At 45.8% G+C, this 19,427-nt stretch overlaps 1 protein-coding gene across 9 annotated transcripts in view; it reads left to right on the top strand.

Annotated features, from left to right (window-relative positions):
• Window positions 1-19,427, top strand: part of EIF4G1 (eukaryotic translation initiation factor 4 gamma 1) — a 344,774-nt gene that overhangs the window by 103,552 nt on the left and 221,795 nt on the right. For 6 of the 9 annotated variants that reach the window (XM_029617234.1, XM_029617235.1, XM_029617231.1 and 3 more), the window contains one exon: window positions 6,385-6,405. The exons of the other annotated variants lie outside the window; for them this stretch is intronic. In XM_029617234.1, the coding sequence (XP_029473094.1) occupies window positions 6,385-6,405 (21 nt within the window). The remainder of the gene's footprint in view (window positions 1-6,384; window positions 6,406-19,427) is intronic. 9 annotated transcript variants of the gene reach the window in all.

Below are 19,427 nucleotides of genomic sequence, written 5' to 3'. Positions count from 1 at the left end.
CCAGACAGGAATTTGGAATTCTTTATTCTGAAGAAAATTTGCCCCTCAGGGGTCTCCCTTCGTTGAATTTTTTCGTCCGCGGAACTCCGGTAAGTTTTTGCCGTTGTTTCATCGACTTTCGTCGACTTTGGCCCTCGGGGCCCGTTAGCAGTCGACAGTCCCGCGGCTAAATTTTTGGCCTTCCGCCATGGCATCGGGTTTCCGACGGTGTCCGGACTGTACCCGGACTATGTCTATCACAGACCCTCATGGTGTCTGTGTTTTATGCTTGGGTAGTGAGCATGATGTTCTGACTTGCACCAAATGTGCCTTAATGACACCAAAAGGTTGCAAAGCAAGAATGGAGAAGATGGGGCTCCTCTTCCATGTTCGCACCCCAACGCCATCGATTGCATCGACGTCATCGGAACCGGCACCGTCGAAGTCTTCCTACCATCGACAGCCCTCCGATGACCGTCCGCCATCGACACCTTCTCGGCCATCGACTCCTATCCCTTCCCCCGATCATTGAGGAGATAGGAAGGAGAAACATCGCCATCGACGTCATAAGTCTCGGCCCGTCGAGGAATCAACGTCATCGACCTCTGTACCGACCGAGCCTCCGCAGAAAAAGCCTCAATCAGAGTTGGCACCGTCCACTTCTGTTTCGCAGGCACCGAGGCAACCCTCACCCCTTCGGGGTTTGGGAGCCGCGATTCCACCGGTGACGGTGGTCCCTCCAGCTCAGCCTCCCTCTCCCGTTGAGCCGGGTCTAGTTACCCCTGGTCTCCGGGCAGAACTGGACCGGCTGGTCCAGGAGGCCATCGATAAAGCGATGCAACGGTTCCAGCCTCCCCCGGCACCGACTCCGGCACCGAGAGCGGAACCGGCCACCGAGCCGATTGCGGCTGCACTGGCACCGCTGTTACACCGGATGGAGGTACTAATGACAGCCCTTCCACCGGTGATACCTATGTCACCGACACCGGCAAGACCGCTGTCACCGACAGATATTTCCTCGGGTGGAGAAACACCGTATCGGATCCCACCTTCGGGTATAGTTCCGTCGGTTCCAGGGCGTCCCTCGCCGCCGATCTATCCCTCGGCACCGATACGCCCCTCTGCTCCACCGAGGTTTCCGATGCCGGCATCGATTCCATCGAGACCGACACCGGTTCCTTCGGTGCCGACCCCGGCACCGATCCCGACATCGATTCCATCGAGGGTTTTCTCGATGCCCCCGGTGGCTCCTTCCAATTTCTCGGAGCCTCAACCAGGGCCTTCAGGTGTTCAACCCCCTAGTGGTCGTAAAGTTCATCAACCTGATCCTTATGACACTTGGGGTGATGATACCTCCTCTGATACTGATGAATTTGCCTTCACCTCCCTCTCCCGCAGGGAGTAGAAAGCGTTCTCCCCCTGAGGACCTCTCTTTCATAAATTTTGTGAAGGAAATGTCAGAGTTGGTGCCTTTCCAGCTCCAATCTGAACAAGATGACAGGCACCAGATGATGGAATTACTCCAGTTCCTGGATGCCCCAAAAATTATAACATCTATACCAATCCATCAGATTTTCCTAGATCTTCTAAAGAAGAATTGGGAATCCCCTGGATCTATTGCTCCAGTAAATAAGAAAGCTGACACTACATATCTTGTACAGTCAGCTCCTGGTTTTCAAAAACCACAATTGGACCATCGTTCTGTAGTCGTAGAATCAGCTCAAAAGAAAGCTAAACGACTAAAACCCCACTCTTCTATGCCTCCTACCAAGGAAAACAAATTCCTAGATAGCATAGGTAGAAAAGTATATCAAGGAGCTATGCTGATCTCCAGAATAGCTTCCTATCAGCTGTACATGACCCAATACAATAGGGTCATTCTCAAACAAATACAGGACTATTCAGATTCCTTGCCAGAACAGTTCCAGCCACAGCTCCAATCCCTACTAGCTAAGGGATTTGAAGCTGGGAAACATGAAATTAGAACATCTTATGATGTATTTGATGCTTCCACGAGACTTTCTGCTACAGCAATCTCTGCTAGACGCTGGGCTTGGCTCAAGTCATCTGATCTGCGTCCAGAAGTTCAAGACAGGCTATCTGATTTGCCTTGTCTTGGGGATAATCTTTTTGGTGAGCAGATTCAGCAAATTGTTGCTGAACTTAAGGATCATCACGAAACCCTTAAACAGCTCTCCTCCATTCCTCCTGAGGTACCTTCTAAACAGCCGTTTAGAAAAGACTCCAAGAAGCCTTTCATTCGGCCCAGGAAATATTATCCCCCTTCCTCTAAGCCTAGGCCTGCACGGTCTTATCATAAGACTCAGTCTCGCCAGACTCGAAAGCAAAAACCTGCAGCAGCTCCACCTCCGGGCCCTGCAGCAGGTTTTTGACTTCGACTTAGAGAGCACATACCAGACCCCTCTTCCAGCCATACCAGTGGGAGGTCGGCTATGCCACTTCCTGGACAGATGGCATCAGATCACCACAGATCAGTGGGTATTAGCAATCATTGCACAGGGTTACCATCTCAACTTCCTGACTCTCCCTTCCGACTCCCCACCCCTGCAGGCGTGGAGTCTCACGGATCACTCGGTTCTTTTAGAGCAGGAGGCTTCTCTTCTCCTACAGTCAAACGCTATAGAACCCGTTCCTCTCTTTCAACAAGGACAGGGATTCTATTCCAGGTACTTCCTGATCCCAAAAAAGTCAGGGGGACTTCGTCCCATCCTGGACCTAAGGGCCCTCAACAAGTACCTCCACAAGGAGAAGTTCAAAATGGTGACCCTAGGCTCGTTGCTCCCTCTGCTACAAAGAGGGGACTGGTTATGCTCTCTAGACCTAAAGGACGCATATACCCACATTGCGATAACACAATCTCATCGCAAATACCTCCGTTTCCTAGTAGGCCAAAGTCACTAGCAATATCGAGTGCTACCTTTCGGCCTCGCATCCGCACCACGCGTGTTTACCAAGTGCCTCGTGGTGGTTGCAGCATTTCTTCGACAGGAAGGTGTCCACGTCTACCCCTACTTGGACGATTGGTTGATCAGGGCCCCAACCCAGCAATTAGCTCGGTCCTCCCTGACCCTAACAATTCAAACTTTGCTTTCGCTAGGTTTTCTAATCAATTACGAAAAATCCTGCTTAGTCCCATCTCAAACCTTATCCTTCATTGGGGCAGACTTGGATACCTTACAGGCAAAAGCCTTCCTTCCTCATCAACGGGTCCAGACCATAGTGTCCCTAGTTCGCCAGCTGCGCTCTCAACACACAGCCACAGCTCGCCAACTCCTGGTTCTTCTTGGACACATGGCCTCCTCAGTTTATGTGACTCCCACAGCCCGCTTAGCCATGAGAGTCACACAATGGACTCTGAGACTACAATGGACTCAAGCTATTCAGCCTCTGTCCTCCATAGTCCACATCTCCAACACCCTTCGTCTCTCTCTTGCATGGTGGATGAATCCGTGCAACCTCTTACAGGGCTTACCCTTTCTTCCACCAGATCCTCAGGTAATTCTCACCACCGATGCTTCCAACATCGGTTGGGGTGCCCATGTAAACGATCTGCAAACTCAAGGGCACTGGTCACGAGAGGAAGCCAAACACCAGATAAATTTCCTGGAGCTCCGAGCGATCCGCTACGCTCTCAGGACTTTTCAAGATTGCCTTTCAAATCAAGCAATCTTAATTCAGACAGACAACCAGGTGGCCATGTGGTACATAAACAAGCAGGGAGGCACAGGTTCCTTCCTTCTGTGTCAGGAAGCTGCGCAGATCTGGGCAGAAGCCCTCTCCCGCTCTATGTACCTCAGGGCCACCTATCTGCCGGGAGAAGACAATATATTGGCAGACCAGCTGAGCCGTGTCTTCCAACCACACGAGTGGTCACTCAATCCTTTGGTAGCGACCTCTCTGTTTCACAAGTGGGGTTATCCCCACATAGACCTCTTTGCGTCCCCTCAAAACCACAAAGTGGACAATTACTGCTCTCTCATTCGGAGCCAGCACTCTCGGCCGAGGGATGCATTCTCCCTCACTTGGACAATGGGTCTGCTTTATGCATTCCCTCCACTTCCTCTTCTGTCGAAGACTCTCGTGAAGCTCCGCCAGGACAGGGGAACTATGATCCTGATAGCACCGCACTGGCCTCGCCAAGTGTGGTTTCCCATACTTCAGGATATCTCCATCCGCAGGCACATTCCTCTGGGAAAGGACCCGCATCTGCTCACTCAAAACGACGGATGCCTCCTCCATCCCAACCTCCAAGCCTTGTCCCTGTCGGCATGGATGTTGAAAGTTTAGCCCTTCAGCCTTTCAACCTTTCAGATTCAGTTTCTCGTGTCCTGATAGCTTCACGAAAGCCTTCAACAAGAAAATCTTACTCATACAAATGGAAAAGGTACACGTCATGGTGCACTTCTCAGTCCCTTGATCCCCTTTCCTGTCCAATCTCCAAGTTCTTGGACTATTTATGGCATCTATCAGAATCCGGTCTAAAGACCTCTTCTATAAGGATGCATGTCAGTGCGGTAGCCGCCTTCCATAAAGGTATCGGGGGTGTCCCTACCTCAGTACAACCCCTGGTAACACGCTTTCTTAAAGGCTTGCTCCATTTGAAGCCACCCTTACGTCCTCCGGCCCCATCTTGGGACCTTAATCTGGTTCTTGGTCGTCTAATGAAACCACCTTTCGAACCTCTGCACTCCTGTGCATTAAAATATCTCACATGGAAAGTGTTATTCCTTTTGGCTATCACTTCAGCTCGCAGGGTTAGTGAACTACAGGCCCTAGTTACCTATCCGCCTTACACTAAGCTCCTGCAGGACCGGGCGGTACTCCGCACTCACCCTAAGTTTTTGCCTAAGGTAGTTTCGGAGTTTCATATCAATCAATCCATCATACTACCTATCTTCTTTCCCAGGCCCCACTCCAACTCCGGGGAACAGACTCTGCATACCCTAGACTGTAAACGAGCTCTAGCTTTTTATCTAGACCGTACAGTTTCTCACAGGAAGAGCACTCAATTATTCGTCTCTTTCCATCCTAACAAGTTAGGACAACCTGTTGGTAAGCAGGCTCTTTCCTCCTGGTTGGCGGACTGCATTTCTTTTTGCTATGAGCAAGCTGGCATTCCTTTCCAAGACCGTGTTAAAGCACACTCTGTGAGGGCCATGGCGACTTCAGTAGCACACCTTCGATCGGTGCCGCTTCCTGACATCTGCAAGGCTGCAACCTGGAGTTCCCTCCACACCTTTGCAGCCCACTATTGTTTGGATAAAGCTGGAAGACAGGATTCCATCTTCGGCCTATCTGTCTTGCATAACCTTTTTCCAACTTGATGTACCAACACCTTTCCACCTTCCCGGTAAGGTACGGATGTCCTTTACCAAATTCCACCCCAGTTGTTGTGCCTGTTGCACGTTGTTGGGTGCATTTGGTGCACGTCAGGACATCCTCAGCTCGGTACTCACCCATTTGTGAGGACAACCATCCTGCTTGTCCTGTGAGAAAGCAAATGTTGCTTACCTGATGTAACAGGTGTTCTCACAGGACAGCAGGATGTTAGTCCTCACGAAACCCGCCCGCCACCCCGCGGTGTTGGGTTCGTTTATTTACTTTTTCGGCACTGCCTGTAGCTATAAAAACAAGACTGAAGGGAGACCCCTGCTGGCTGCAGGGTTGGTGCCGTGCTGGGCATGCCCAGTAGGGGCCAGTCAAAGTTCTGGAAACTTTGACAGAAGTTTTCCGTGGTTGGGCTCCATCCTCGATGTCACCCATTTGTGAGGACTAACATCCTGCTGTCCTGTGAGAACACCTGTTACATCAGGTAAGCAACATTTGCTATGTGAGTGAAAGGGGGGTAGGCTCAGGAGTAATCTTAGGAAATATTTCTTTACAGAGAGGGTGGTGGATGCATGGGGCGGCCCCCCAGTGGAGCTGGTGTAGACAAAAACAGTATCTGAATTCAAGAAAGCAAGGGATAAATACTGGGGATCTCTAAGGAGGTGATGGTAATTATAAAACTAAATAATTTGGATTGATGGGTCGACTAGATGGGCCATACAGTCTTTTCCTGCCTTTGCTGACCTTCCAGAGGGAGAAGGGACTGCATCACCTGCTATGCTCCTTGGAGGAGCCTGGCCGTGATCAAGAGGTCTCCATAGCAGGCGACTTTGCTTCTGTGGGGAAGAGTGTACTGTGGGAATGGAATTTATTTGGGTTTCTGCAGCTGAGGCCTCTGACCTGGCACGTGGCTCCATGTGCTTTGCTACTGCCTGCAGAGCTATTATATAGTAGAGCATTGCTGTACTGGTCCTTTATCTTCACATGTCCATGCTTTTGAACTCTTCTCTCTTGTCTCCCCATCTCCCTTGTGTGTCTGCATGCTGCTGCTAACAGGGAGGATTCAGGTCTCTGCAGGTAATGCTCTTTCTTTACATCTAACATTGACTGATTTCTTATTTCTCTCTTCTTGGCATGCAAGATTCTTATTGGGGAGGTGGGAACTGGGTCTCTGGGAAATCCCTGGAGGGTAAGGGGAGGAGGTGTTTTCCTGTTACATGCATGGGGGAGGTCTTTAGGATAGCTGTGTCAGAATTGATTATATTGTATTTGTGTACTGTGCAAGTTCATGAATTGTTTAGGATGGCCCAGCAGCCCAGTGCTGATCATATAGACCAGAGGTTCTTAATTCTGATCCTTGAGAGGAACAATGTTCTTTTCTGAGAGAATATGCCAATTAGTCCAGTTCTTGGACCAAGTGTATGGAAATCTCCTAAAAAGACCTATTTGTGGCTCTCTAGTACTGCAGTTGAAGGTTCCTACTGTTGAAACTTTGGCTTGTGGACTAGACTTGCAGTAAGCAGGAGCTCTCCTTGAGGATGCAGGGTAGACCATGGAGGTTCATAGCTCTTGGGGATTCCTCCTATAAGATTCTTGTTCACTGATTTGTAACAGTGGCACCTCACTGTTTGAAATTAGGGAATTGAAGCCTCTGCTAATTTCATGCTTAACATAGGACTCCACTTTTTTGGTGGGCTCTTATGAGCTCATGAGATTTAAGAATGACAAATTCTAGTGTCGTAAAAAACCTGATTGTTTTGGGAGCCCTGGATGTATACTGTTGACAGTTAGGGCCAACGTGCACATAAGTGAAGCGTACTATTCTAAGAATGTGGGTGCATTCCTGCTATCTGAGCTCTTTTGCATCTGAGTTCTACCTCAGGAGTTGCGACTCAAGAAAAGGATATTGGGATCATTGTAAACAATACCAAGAAATCCTCAGTAGAGTGTGCGGTAGCCACAGGTAGAAATGCAAATAAAATGTAACTTAGAAAGAAATAGAGATAAAATGGAGAAAGCAAAGTTGCTTACTTGTAACATGTGTTCTTTGTGGACAGAATGACATAGCCACACAAGTGGGGCGTGATATGCCGCCAACATGGAATGTGCTTTCTCAGTGTTCTTTTGTAGCTGCTTGCTACTGCTCGAGTCTTCTCAGTCGTTTCATGAGCTAAAATTCAACTCCATAGGAAGGAGGGGTGGGATTGTGAGGTTGATTTTATCCTCCTGTCCGTGGAGAACATCTATTACACATAAGTGACTTTGCATTCTTCGCGCACAAGTAGGATACATTTTTTCACACACGAGGATTCCCAAGCTGAGGGTTCTATTAAAATATTTGTGGGGGGTTTTTTTTTTTTGCTGGCTAAGGAGAAATTACAATCTGGTTGAAGAGAAGATGGGAGCGAGTGTTGAAGCTTTTAGTTACATTGTTTTAGCCAAGCAGATCTGAAACATTGTGAGTCTTTCTTGAGACAGAGGTGTTTGGTAAAAATGTGCGTAGAAGACCAAGTAGCCACTTTGCAGATATCTTGAGTTGAAGCCAAGCAGAGAAACGCTATTGGTTGGGAGATGTGCTATTGGTTGGGAATACGAAACACACCATCAGAAAAGCCATGTGTAGGTTAAGGTAGGGTTAGATTTTTTTTTTAACTGGTAAACCTTGCTTTGCTGGATCATAAGAAAAGCAAGTTGTGATTTTTTGAAAGACTTGGATCTTTCCAGGTAAAATAACAGGGCTCTTCTGCAGTCTAAGGTGTGAAGAGTTTGTTCAGCTTTGCTGAAACGTGGCTCCAGAAAAAATGTTGGAAGTAGAATGGACCAATTTAAATGCCATTGAGAAATTACATTTGGTGAAAACTTAGTGAGTTCTGAACACTCTATTTTTAAAACTTGTGTGAAGGGAGCATGGATTAACAGAGCTTGTAGCTTGCTCACTGGATGTGCTGAGGATACTACAGAAATAACATTTTCCAAGGTAGAAATATGAGATCAGCCATTGCTGATGGCTCGAATTGTGAATTCATTAATTTAGAAAGAGCTACTTTGTGTAGGTAGAACTTTAATTGGAGGATGAGAATGGTCCAGACCTTTGAATTTAGCTACTATGGGATGGCAAGAAACTGCATGGTTGCTGGTATGAAGTAATAGTGCTTCAATCTATTTTGAAGATGCTGAGGTAGCATGGAAGTAGAGCAGCTGAGTGACTCTTCCTTCTGTAATGTATACCAAATGGAAACCTTTTTCTCTTTAAATTGTAGAAGGCTGCCTTACTGCTAAAATGAATTCCATGGATAAGGGCATTGTTTGCACTATTTCATTGTCAATATCCACGCTGTGAGTGCTGGAGAATGAAGGTGGGGATGAAGAAGAAATCAGTCCTGTTGTAGTAGTAGAATTGGAAATATTTGAAGATCTACTGGTGGAGCAGGAGCCAAAATGGTGCTATGAGGATCATGTTCCCCTTGTCCTTAACTTAACAATAGTTTTTGATATGAGAGATCTTTGTTTCATGGAAATGAGAGAGCATCTGGTGCTGGTCTTTTCAAAACAGAAACGAAGTTTGTGGTTGTACAGAGCTGCAAAGAGGTCTGTGTGTGGCATTCCTCAGTTGGAAGAGAAAATGTACAGTGGTGGGGCTCAACTTTTATGATTTAATTTGTATTCTGCCTATCAATCACTTCAAAGCAGATTACATTCAGGCACTCAAGGAGTATAGCACTTAGATCAGGGCTTCCCAAATTTTTAGCAGTTAAATTCTCATGACCTCAGAGGGAAGACCAAAATAAATTTGGTGTGGTGGCCTCTTTCAACAAACCCTCTACTCTTATCATCCCTTAACCTCTACCCTCTCCGGTCTATCCTTTTTCTCAACATCCACCCTCCACCCTGCCAGCGGACCTCCTATCTTAATCTCCTCCTCCTCTCCAGCACGACCCCCGCATCTTCCTCTCACCTCCTTAGCTGCTGTTGTACATCCCCTAGTCAATCTTTTCATTTCCCTTCTCACCCTGCACAGCCAGTCTCTCCCCACCTGATCCAACCTTCAAACAGCCCTTCCTCAAAATACCCCCCTGGCCAGGGTCAGCAGCAATATTTTCCATTGTACCCTGGGCAAAAGGTGGATGATAATCGGCATGAAGAGAGGGCAGCATTTTCTGTCATGAGAAAGGAACAGTGGCAATCTCCACCAGCCGAAGCACACTGAGCCCTCCCCTCATCTGTGGTCCCAAGCCTGACTGTGATCTGCAGGTGGCAACAAAATTAATAATGAAAGACAGCGTGGGGCTTGTGAGCTAGTGCAAGCTCATAGATGCAGCAGTGGCACTAATATACCGCCTTATGCAGATACCACAGAAACTTGTGCAAGGGCAGGGCCGAAAAGTGCACGCTGGCTCCCAGGTCTCATGCTGCTGCTGGCACCTGAAGAGTGTGGCCAGTTCAGGCACTTGTGACCCCAACTGAAGGTTTTGTGACCTAATTTGGATTCCCAACCCACAGTTTGGGAAGCACTGACTTAGGTGTTTGTTTTTTCCGCCCAATTTCATATTTTGCCTGCTTCCTTGCAAAGTATTGAAGATCCTGTAACTCATTTGTGTAAGTAATACGTTGCTGCATGATTGTCTGTCTGGATTCTTTTAACCATGATTCTTAAGGAGAGAGCAGAGTTGCTTACCTGTAACAGGTGTTCTCAGAGGACAGCAGGATGTCAGTCCTCACACATGGGTGACATTGGATGGAGCCCAGCCTGGAGCTTTGATCTCAAAGATTCTAGAACTCTCAAACATGCCCTACTGAGCATGTGCAGCTGTAGTTATCACCCTGCCCCCTAGGCAAAGTCCATGATACAGCTAATACACGGAGAAACCAACTCCCAGGGGATGTGAGGACTAACAAACCTGCTGTCGTCAGAACACCTGTTACAGGTAAGCAACTATACTTTATCAGAAGATAAGCAGGATTGCAGTCCTCACACATGGGTGATTCCCAAGCTATAGGCTGCTCGAGCAGGACAAAGCAGGGACCACCACAGTGCTTGAAAGCACCACCTTTCTCTTTTTTGCCTGTGAAGCAGCTGACCCAAAGGGGTCTAGGCGGGGAAAAAGTTGGGTTCTACAAAAAGAAAACCATAGAACAGACAGACAGAAATCCTGATGTGTAGCAGAGTCACCTAACGCAGGGAGTGATGCAAATGCCAGCAAGAAGCACACTTCAGGAGCCAACAAGCGAGGGAACTATTTTAGATTTAATTCTTAGTGGAACGCAGGATTTGGTGAGAGAGGTAAAAGTGGTGGGGCCACTTGGCAACAGTGATCATAACATGATCAAATTTAAACTAATAACTGGAAGGGGGACAATAAGTAAATCTGCAGCCCTAACACTAAACTTTCAAAAGGGAAACTTTGATAAAATGAGGAAAATAGTTAGAAAAAAACTGAAAGGTGCAGCTGCAAAGGTTAAAAGTGTTCAACAGGCATGGACATTGTTTAAAAATACAATCCTAGAGGCCCAGTCCATATGTATTCCACACATTAAGAAAGGTGGAAAGAAGGCAAAACGATTACCATCATGGTTAAAAGGTGAGGTGAAAGAGGCTATTTTAGCCAAAAAAAATCCTTCAAAAATTGGAAGACGGATCCATCTGAAGAAAATAGGATAAAACTCAAGCATTGTCAAGTTAAGTGTAAAACCATTGATAAGACAGGCAAAGAGAGAATTTGAATTGAAGGTGGCCATAGAGGCAAAAACTCATAGTAAAAACTTTTTAAAATATATCCGAAGCAAGAAACCTGTGAGGGAGAGTCGGTTGGACCATTAGAAGACAGAGGGGTTAAAGGGGCTCTTAGGGAAGATAAGGCCATTGCAGAAAGACTAAATGAATTCTTTGCCTCCATGTTTACTAATGAGGATGTTGGGGAGATACCAGTTCCGGAGATGGTTTTCAGGGGTGATGAGTCAGACGAACTGAACGAAATCACTGTGAACCTGGAAGATGTAGTAGGCCAGATTGACAAACTAAAGAGTAGCAAATCGCCTGGACTGGATGGTATGCATCCTAGGGTACTGAAGGAACTAAAAAATGAAATTTCTGATCTATTAGTTAAAATTTGTAACCTAACATTAAAATCATTCATTGTACCTGAAGACTGGAGGGTGGCCAGTGTAACCCCAATATTTAAAAAAGACTCCAGGGCGATCTGGGTAACTATAGACCAGTGAGCCTGACTTCAGTGCCGGGAAAAATAGTGGAAACTATTCTCAAGATCAAAATCGTAGAGCATATAGAAAGACATGGTTGAATGGAACACAGTCAACATGGATTTACCCAAGGGAAGTCTTGCCTAACAAATCTGCTTCATTTTTTTTGAAGGGGTTAATAAACATGTGGATAAAGGTGAACCAGTAGATGTAGTGTATTTGGATTTTCAGAAGGCGTTTGACAAAGTCCCTCATGGGATGCTTCTACGAAAACTAAAAAGTCATGGGATAGGAGGCGATGTCCTTTTGTGGATTACAAACTGGTTAAAAGACAGGAAACAGAGAGTAGGATTAAATGGTCAATTTTCTCAGTGGAAAAGGGTAAACAATGGAGTGCCTCGGGGATCTGTACTTGGACCGGTGTAAATGATCTGGAAAGGAATACGATGAGTGAGGTAATCAAATTTGCGGATGATACAAAATTATTCAGAGTAGTTAAATCACAAGCGGACTGTGATACATTACAAGAGGACCTTGCAAGACTGGAAGATTGGGCATCCAAATGGCAGATGAAATTTAATGTGGACAAGTGCAAGATGTTGCATACAGGGAAAAATAACCCTTGCTGTAGTTACACGATGTTAGGTTCCATATTAGAGCTACCACCCAGGAAAAAGATCTAGGCATCATAGTGGATAATACTTTAAAATCGTCGGCTCAGTGTGCTGCAGCAGTCAAAAAAGCAAACAGAATGTTAGGAATTACTAGGAAGGGAATGGCTAATAAAACAGAAAATGTCATAATGCCTCTATATTGCTCCATGGTGAGACCGCACCTTGAATACTGTGTACAATTCTGGTCGCTGCATCTCAAAAAAGATATAGTTGTGATGGAGAAGGTACAGAGAAGGGCTACCAAAATGAGGAAAGGCTGAAGAGGTTAGGGTTGTTCAGCTTGGAGAAGAGATGGCTGAGGGGGGATATGATAGAGGTCTTTAAGATCATGAGAGGTCTTGAACGAGTAGATGTGACTTGGTTATTTACACTTTCGAATAATAGAAGGACTAGGGGGCATTCCATGATGTTAACAAGTAGCACATTTAAGACAAATCGGAGCAAGTTCTTTTTCACTCAACGCACAATAAAGCTCTGGAATTTGTCAGAGGATGTGGTTAGTGCAGTTAGTGTAGCTGGGTTTAAAAAAGGTTTGGATAAGTTCTTGGAGGAGAAGTCCATTAACGGCTATTAATCAAGTTTACTTAGGGAATAGCCACTGCTATTAATTGCATCAGTAGCATGGGATCTTCTTAGTGTTTGGGTAATTGCCAGGTTCTTGTGGCCTGGTTTGGCCTCTGTTGGAAACAGGATGCTGGGCTTGATGGACCCTTGGTCTGACCCAGCATGGCAATTTCTTATGTTCACATCATGGAAAATATTACAATTAAGATTTCGGTTCAGTAGGTCTAGAACCTCCTAGATTCAGGAAAAGGCCTAGAGAAGCAATCAAGAGAAGATCGTTTGGACGAAGTCTGCACAGTCTCCTTTAGTGTCACAAGACAACCAAAAAACCAACTGGGGCCAAAGAGCCCTCCAGAAAGAAACTGCGGTCCACTGGCATCTGAAGGACAGAATGTCTCTGCAGAAGTGTGCCCAATGATTGGCTGATAGGCACAACTGGTAAAAACCCAAGTAATGCTTGGAAGAAGAAGCAGCACCAACAACGGCAGGGTCTCTGGCAGAGCCTAGCTGCCAAAGTACTAGACATAGCTGACTATTCAGATCAGCATCAATAGTGTCAGGGGATGAAAAGCAATTCCTGAAATGGGATCCTTAGCCCAAATCCTTGAGCAGGGAGCTAAGCTTGGCTTGAAGCTCACCCACACTGCATCCTGTCAAGGGTAGGCCTATCCATCCTGTCTACAGGATAGTTCAGGTGAGCAGGAAGGCACTTTGGACAACAGTACTGGCCCAGAACTTGGGGGAAAAAACAGGGAAAATGTGGTGAATCATTCCCTGCAGGTATACACTAAGATATACCACATATGCCTTAGTTTTTCTTCCCCTCCACCTGACATTCCAACTGGAAGTTGGTAGAAGAACACGAGGCAGACCTGGGGCTTCAAGGGTAAAAAAAAAAAAAAAAGGCCACTAGACTGTATATCTCAACCCCAACCGAATAACTTGCTGCTGATTCCAGTAGGGAGTTGCCCCCCCCACAGTAGACCTCTCAGCCTGATAGAAACAACTGAAATTTAGAGCGAACCCCCCAGAGAAGAAATCCAGAAACACTCCACCAAGCAACAGGAAGCAGGGATATACCGTAAGTGCAAACCCAGCAGAACAGGATTTCTTAATGCCCCGGAAAGAGTACCAGGGCAGGGTCAGTCTGATATCGGAACTGATTGCCCACCAGCCTGGCCTAGGTATCAGTACCTCAATCATATTTACATATACTTCCTCCAAGGAAGCACGTGGTCCAGTAAATGGAACAGCATTGCATGAACAAGGACTCTCCTGCCTGCAGATAGGATTATCCCTAAAATGGGGGAGTATAGCTCGCAAGCCACCGCAACAAGAGTAGCGGGGTCCCTCATCCCCCAACATCTTCAGCAATAGATATGGAAAATATTTAAAGGCATAACTGCCAATTAAATGGACTAGAACCCTCCTCACTGAGGTTGGGTCCCTCAGGCGTGAATGACTGGCAAGAATGGTCATCCTTGAAAAATACACATTGAGCTCAGCAGGTATCATAAAGGTGACTCCCGTGTGGGAGAAACTCCTAATCTTCACCGGGGAGCTACCCCAAAGAGGAAAGCCCTGAGTACAACATGCAGACCGAATCTGGAATAGCTCCCTTGCAACATAGACCTGTTGTGCCTTAGAATGACTAAGAAGAGTGCTGTAGCCTGACCTGTTGGATCCCACGGGGAACAGAGAGCGATTGCCAGTCAGCAGCAATGAATTCCCTTCTCCAGGAAACGGAGCATGAGGGCCACCCTTTGTAGGAATGGAAAACAGGCATCGGGGCAGGGGAACCAGTAAGGGTTGCGTCTGGAAACCCAGTCATATCTCCCCTTCCTGAAGGGACAGGAAAGCAACAGGAATCGGGCCTTCTGATCCTGAAAAAACCTTCCTACTCTCCAGATGAGAGTTGGCTTACAGTTACTGAGGTTCATAAGCGACCAAATCTTCCATTTGCAGCCACCTTCAGACGGGGTAAGAAACCACTTTAATCAATGGAAGGACTCCAGTGTCCGCCACTCCTGGTCTACAAAGAGATGCACTGATTCAAAAGAATCGAGGCTCCAGTTCGGCGATGGACTTGCCAGGGATGGAGCCCCAGAGGCTTCACTATGAAGGGGATTCAAATGTGAGCACATTTGGGAGGAGTCTAAAGACATACTCTTCTTCTGAGGGAGGGGAGGACTCCTGACACTATCCTCCTGGTATCCACGCTCATAGGGGTTAGACCAGGATCGCAGTCTTAGGTTAATCATGTGGCTGCAATACCTGCCATGAAGGAAACACAATACCCATACACTAAAGGGCATCTGGAAAAATGGTGCCCTCTGCTTTAATAGCACAATGACCAGTACTCAGGCAGCGGTACCCTATCCTGCAGATGGTGACACACATACACACCCACTTGCCATGCTTGTGTGTAGAATCCCATGGCGCAACAAGGCCTGCCAAGCGGCTGGCAGAGAGTGGAAAGAAGAGGAAAGATAATAAAACGACCATAAGGAAAATAAAAACAGCTGCAATTCTAGAAAAAATCACATTACAAAAAATGTGACAAAAAAACAAAGCTCCGTGGAAAAAGACTGAGGGACTCTGCCTAGGGGGCAGGGTGATAACTATAGCTGCACATGCTCAGTACAGCGTGTTTGAAGTTCTAGAATCTTTGAGATCAACGTTCCGGACCAAACTTTATTCGATGTTGTCACCCATGTGTGTGAGGTCTGCCATCCTACTTGTCCTCAGAGAACTTTGAATATGGCTATCAATTCCAGAAGACGGTACTCTTGTTTAGTCCAAATCCCTTGGGATCAAACTGCATTGAAATGGGCTCTCCAACCTTAAGTGGAAGCATCCGTTGTCAGGGTCTGATGAGTCTGTGGAAGATGAAAGGTCTGACCACAGAAAAAAAAAAAAAATTTGAGGGTTGAGTGTTGCTGGGAACGAATGAGAAGTTTGGGACTAAATCTTTTGAGACATTGGCTGTACATGCTGGTTCCAGTGAAGTCGCAAGTACCACTGAGCTTGCCTCATATGCAGGTACGCTAAGGGTATTATAGAGACAGTGACTGCCATAAAGGGTCCTGGCTGATAATGAAGGTCAGTTGGGCAAAGCATAAGAACATGCCATACTGGGTCAGACCAGGTGTCCATCAAGAGTATTCATCCTTTGAAGGGGAAGAAAAGCTTTGCCAGATATGCTCCTTGTGCCGTCAGGTGGGATTTCTGAAAGTTCACTATGAAACATGTGGTTTGTTTTGCCTCTTTCAAGGATCTGCTTATTGTTAGCCAGTTGTCATGATTATGGAAAGACTGAAGCATTGTTCATCCTGAGATGAGTGCTATCATTGTGGAATACCCTTGTAGCATCCGATAGGCCAGATGGTAGTACATGGTACGGGTAGTGATTTTTGTCTACCACAAACTGCTGTGTCTCCTGTGATTCTTGTGAGTAGCTGTATGGATGTAAGCACCTTTCAGATTTAGGGTTGTCTGCCAATGATGAGGAGGGAATTCATTTTGAACTTTTCTCTTTAGAGATACTTGCTTAGGTTTCTTAAATGCAGAATAGGTCAAAGACCATCCAACGTTTTTGGGATGAGTAAATATCCCAACTAGAATCCTTCCCCATGTTCTGTGACTGGGACAGATTCTGTTGCGTGTGCTACCAGTAGGGAAGGAAGTTCTCTCAGTGTGTGTTGATATGGGGCATCATGTGGACAATTTAGGCAGTAACCCATGAGAATTAGTTTTAGAACTCAATGATCTGAAGTGAGGAGTGACCATTGGGGGTTAAAGAAAAACTGAAGCCTTTGCCCCCTCTGGAAGAGGAATGGTGATAATTCTGCTAGTTAAGTGTATAGCAGACTTTTCAGAAGATGTTTAGATAGATTTCGGAGTTCTGTCCTTGGAATGGGCTCTTACCTGTTGCTGCAGCTGTGATCTCTGTAGTAGGTGTTGCTAGGGATGTTGCCTATAATAAGGATATGGTTGGTATCTCCTGTGGGAGTAGTAGTAATTTCTAAATGGTTAATAATTTTCTTTCCCCATGGAGAGTGCTCCGCAGTAGTTGCTGTTATGTCTGCAAAGTAGTGCAGTGATCTTTAATGAGATTGACCGCCTCTTTAATATTGTCATCGAATGGATTGTTCTGAGTGCAGGGCGCGTCTGCCGGTTTGTTGTCATCATCTTCTGAGACCTGCTTTCAGCCAAATGAGTCTTCTGGACCCATAGCTCTGGCTTTCTTGATATAACGATCATCTGCTTAGATACTTCATGGAGAGGGTGTAAATTTGTCTTGAATGTCAGAGGAAAGACTTACTGATGTTTCCCTCATCCTTTGCAGGATATTGTATAAATATTGGATCACCTGGAACTGATGTGCTGAGATCGGTGACTGAAAGATCGGTCTCCCTGTTGTGATCAGCCATTTTGCATCTTTTCCAGGAAGCATGCTTGAATGCATCTTTCATCTCTACCTTTTTTTAGGGCAGATGCCATTGCTGCAGATTTGAGGTAGCTGAACCTTTCCATGCCCTGGATGTAGTTGAACATTTTACTTTAAATCTATTTTCCTGGCCACTGTAGGAGTGGGGAGAGGTGTTTGCCAAATGCTTTGTGTTGGAACAGCCATAGCTGTTTTGGAGAGTCTTTAGGCTGTATTTCTTTCTCTAGTTTAAAGGGGTATGGAATTCACTTTTTTTTGAAAGAAGGTAGGGTAGGACTTGTCCTTCAGTGGAGTAGAACTCCTAGCTGACTCTGGTGACGAGTCAGATGGCAACCCTATGGACTCTCCAAAAGACCGAAAAGTGAAACTGAATTGTTGAATCAGAAAATAGCACTGGAGCCGTCTCTAGTCTGACGATATGCTATGAGACGTCTCTTGTTATGTCTGTGGAGTGTTTTGATGTGGCGGAATAGGTGACTGTGACTGAAACTCACTTGCAACCTTTTCTGAAATTGGTTCCACGGTTAAAGGAGGAGGGGGTGTAGATGGGCTTTTCATAATATTATTATGAATAAACTCCAAACTATTGAGGTGTCATTGAAGAAGCACTCGACTCTGGCACCAAGACCGGTGTAGAATATTTTCTCATAGTAGGATCAGAAAACACTCTCTGCACTGAGGTGGCACCAAGACAGTGCAGGAAGTAAATGGCGCTGTCATTTTCTGCACTGTTGGAGGCTTGGCATGGTATCTTTTGGAAGTTGACGGCACTGAAGGGGACCTCCTATTTTCTCTTTTTACATTCTGTGCAGGAAATGAGTGAACTGCGGCTGTGGTGCTTAGGAGATGTGAACTTTTCTTTTTAGGCACTGGTCTGTCCAAACCTTTCCTTTCTTTGTACAGCGGGGAGGACAATGGATACTTCAGCTTGTTACTTCTGAGAGTTCACGGGGGACATTCTAACATGCCCCACATCAGATTGACTTCATGAAGATCAAGACAGGACATCTTCTTCCTACGTGTTGATTTTTTTTTTTTTTTTACCTTATCTGGAACTTTTCTATGACCTAAGATTATTTCCAATGTATTTATTTGTAGGAAATTCAAAATAAAACCAGATTTAAAAAATACTGAGGGAAAGAAATAAAGCAGAGCCTTGAAGAAATCCAGGAAAAATTCAAAAAGCAAGCACCTAACTAGAGCAAGTGATAACATTTTTCATTTTGGCAGAAGAAATACTGGTGATGGCTGAACAGGAGCGCCCGCGCATGCTTAGACTCCTAGGTCTTTCTGAGCTCAGAGAGCATGTGCTACCGTCCGCTTGCGTGGCTGAATTCGTCCTGCTTGTCCACAGAGAATCTCATGCTGCCTCTGTATCACTCCATGGTGTGACCGCACCTTCATATTATGTGCAGCTGCGGTCGCCTCATCTCAAGAAAGATATAGCGGGACTAGAAAAAGTACAGAAGGCGGCAGTAAAAGGATGGAACAGCTGCCTTATTAAAAACAAAATAAAAACAAAAAGTTTAAACAGATTAGGCCTCTCAAGCTTGTAGACAAAACAACGGAGAGGGGATATGATAGAGATTTGTAAATAATGTGTTTATAGAACAAATTTATAGGGAATAATTATTTACCTTTTCAAGTAGTACTAGGATTAGACATGAAACGACTGCTAGCAGATTTAAAACAAATTTAAGAAAATACCTTTTCAGGCAAACATACTGTTAGGCTGTGAAACTTGATGCTGGAGGCTATGGTGAAAGCTTGTAGCATAGCTGGTTGGGACAGTAGCTCTTCCCCTACCTCTCGTGTCTGGGAATGAGCACCAGGGAAAGGATCGGGGCACTTTCATGTTTCCGAGAGAGGATGCTGTCCTAAAACAGCACGGCACCTTTGCAGGCTTGGATTCCCCAGTGAGTTAGGGAGAGCACGTTCATGTCGTCATTTCAGTTTTTCCCTCTCTGTGTATGTGCTGTAATTTTAGCTGCTCCTTTCTGTATGGATGTCTTGAAGGTCCCTGCATACCTGTTTATGATCCTTCGGTCCGGTTTAGTTTGACATGGATGATCCAGGACCTGTCGTCTGCTCTTTCTAGTATTTAAAATGAACACTACTTTGCAGCTTCTTGCCTTTCTTGGTTCCCCTGGAGGAGATGTTTTGTGCAGATGTACAAAGATGATGGTAAAATGGTTTTGGCTTGCCTGGAATGC

The sequence above is a fragment of the Rhinatrema bivittatum genome, chromosome 9, assembly GCF_901001135.1.
Source record: "Rhinatrema bivittatum chromosome 9, aRhiBiv1.1, whole genome shotgun sequence".
Classification (NCBI taxonomy): domain Eukaryota; kingdom Metazoa; phylum Chordata; class Amphibia; order Gymnophiona; family Rhinatrematidae; genus Rhinatrema; species Rhinatrema bivittatum.
The sequence above is the reverse complement of the archived record's forward strand: the minus strand, read 5'-3'. Positions and strand labels throughout refer to the sequence as shown.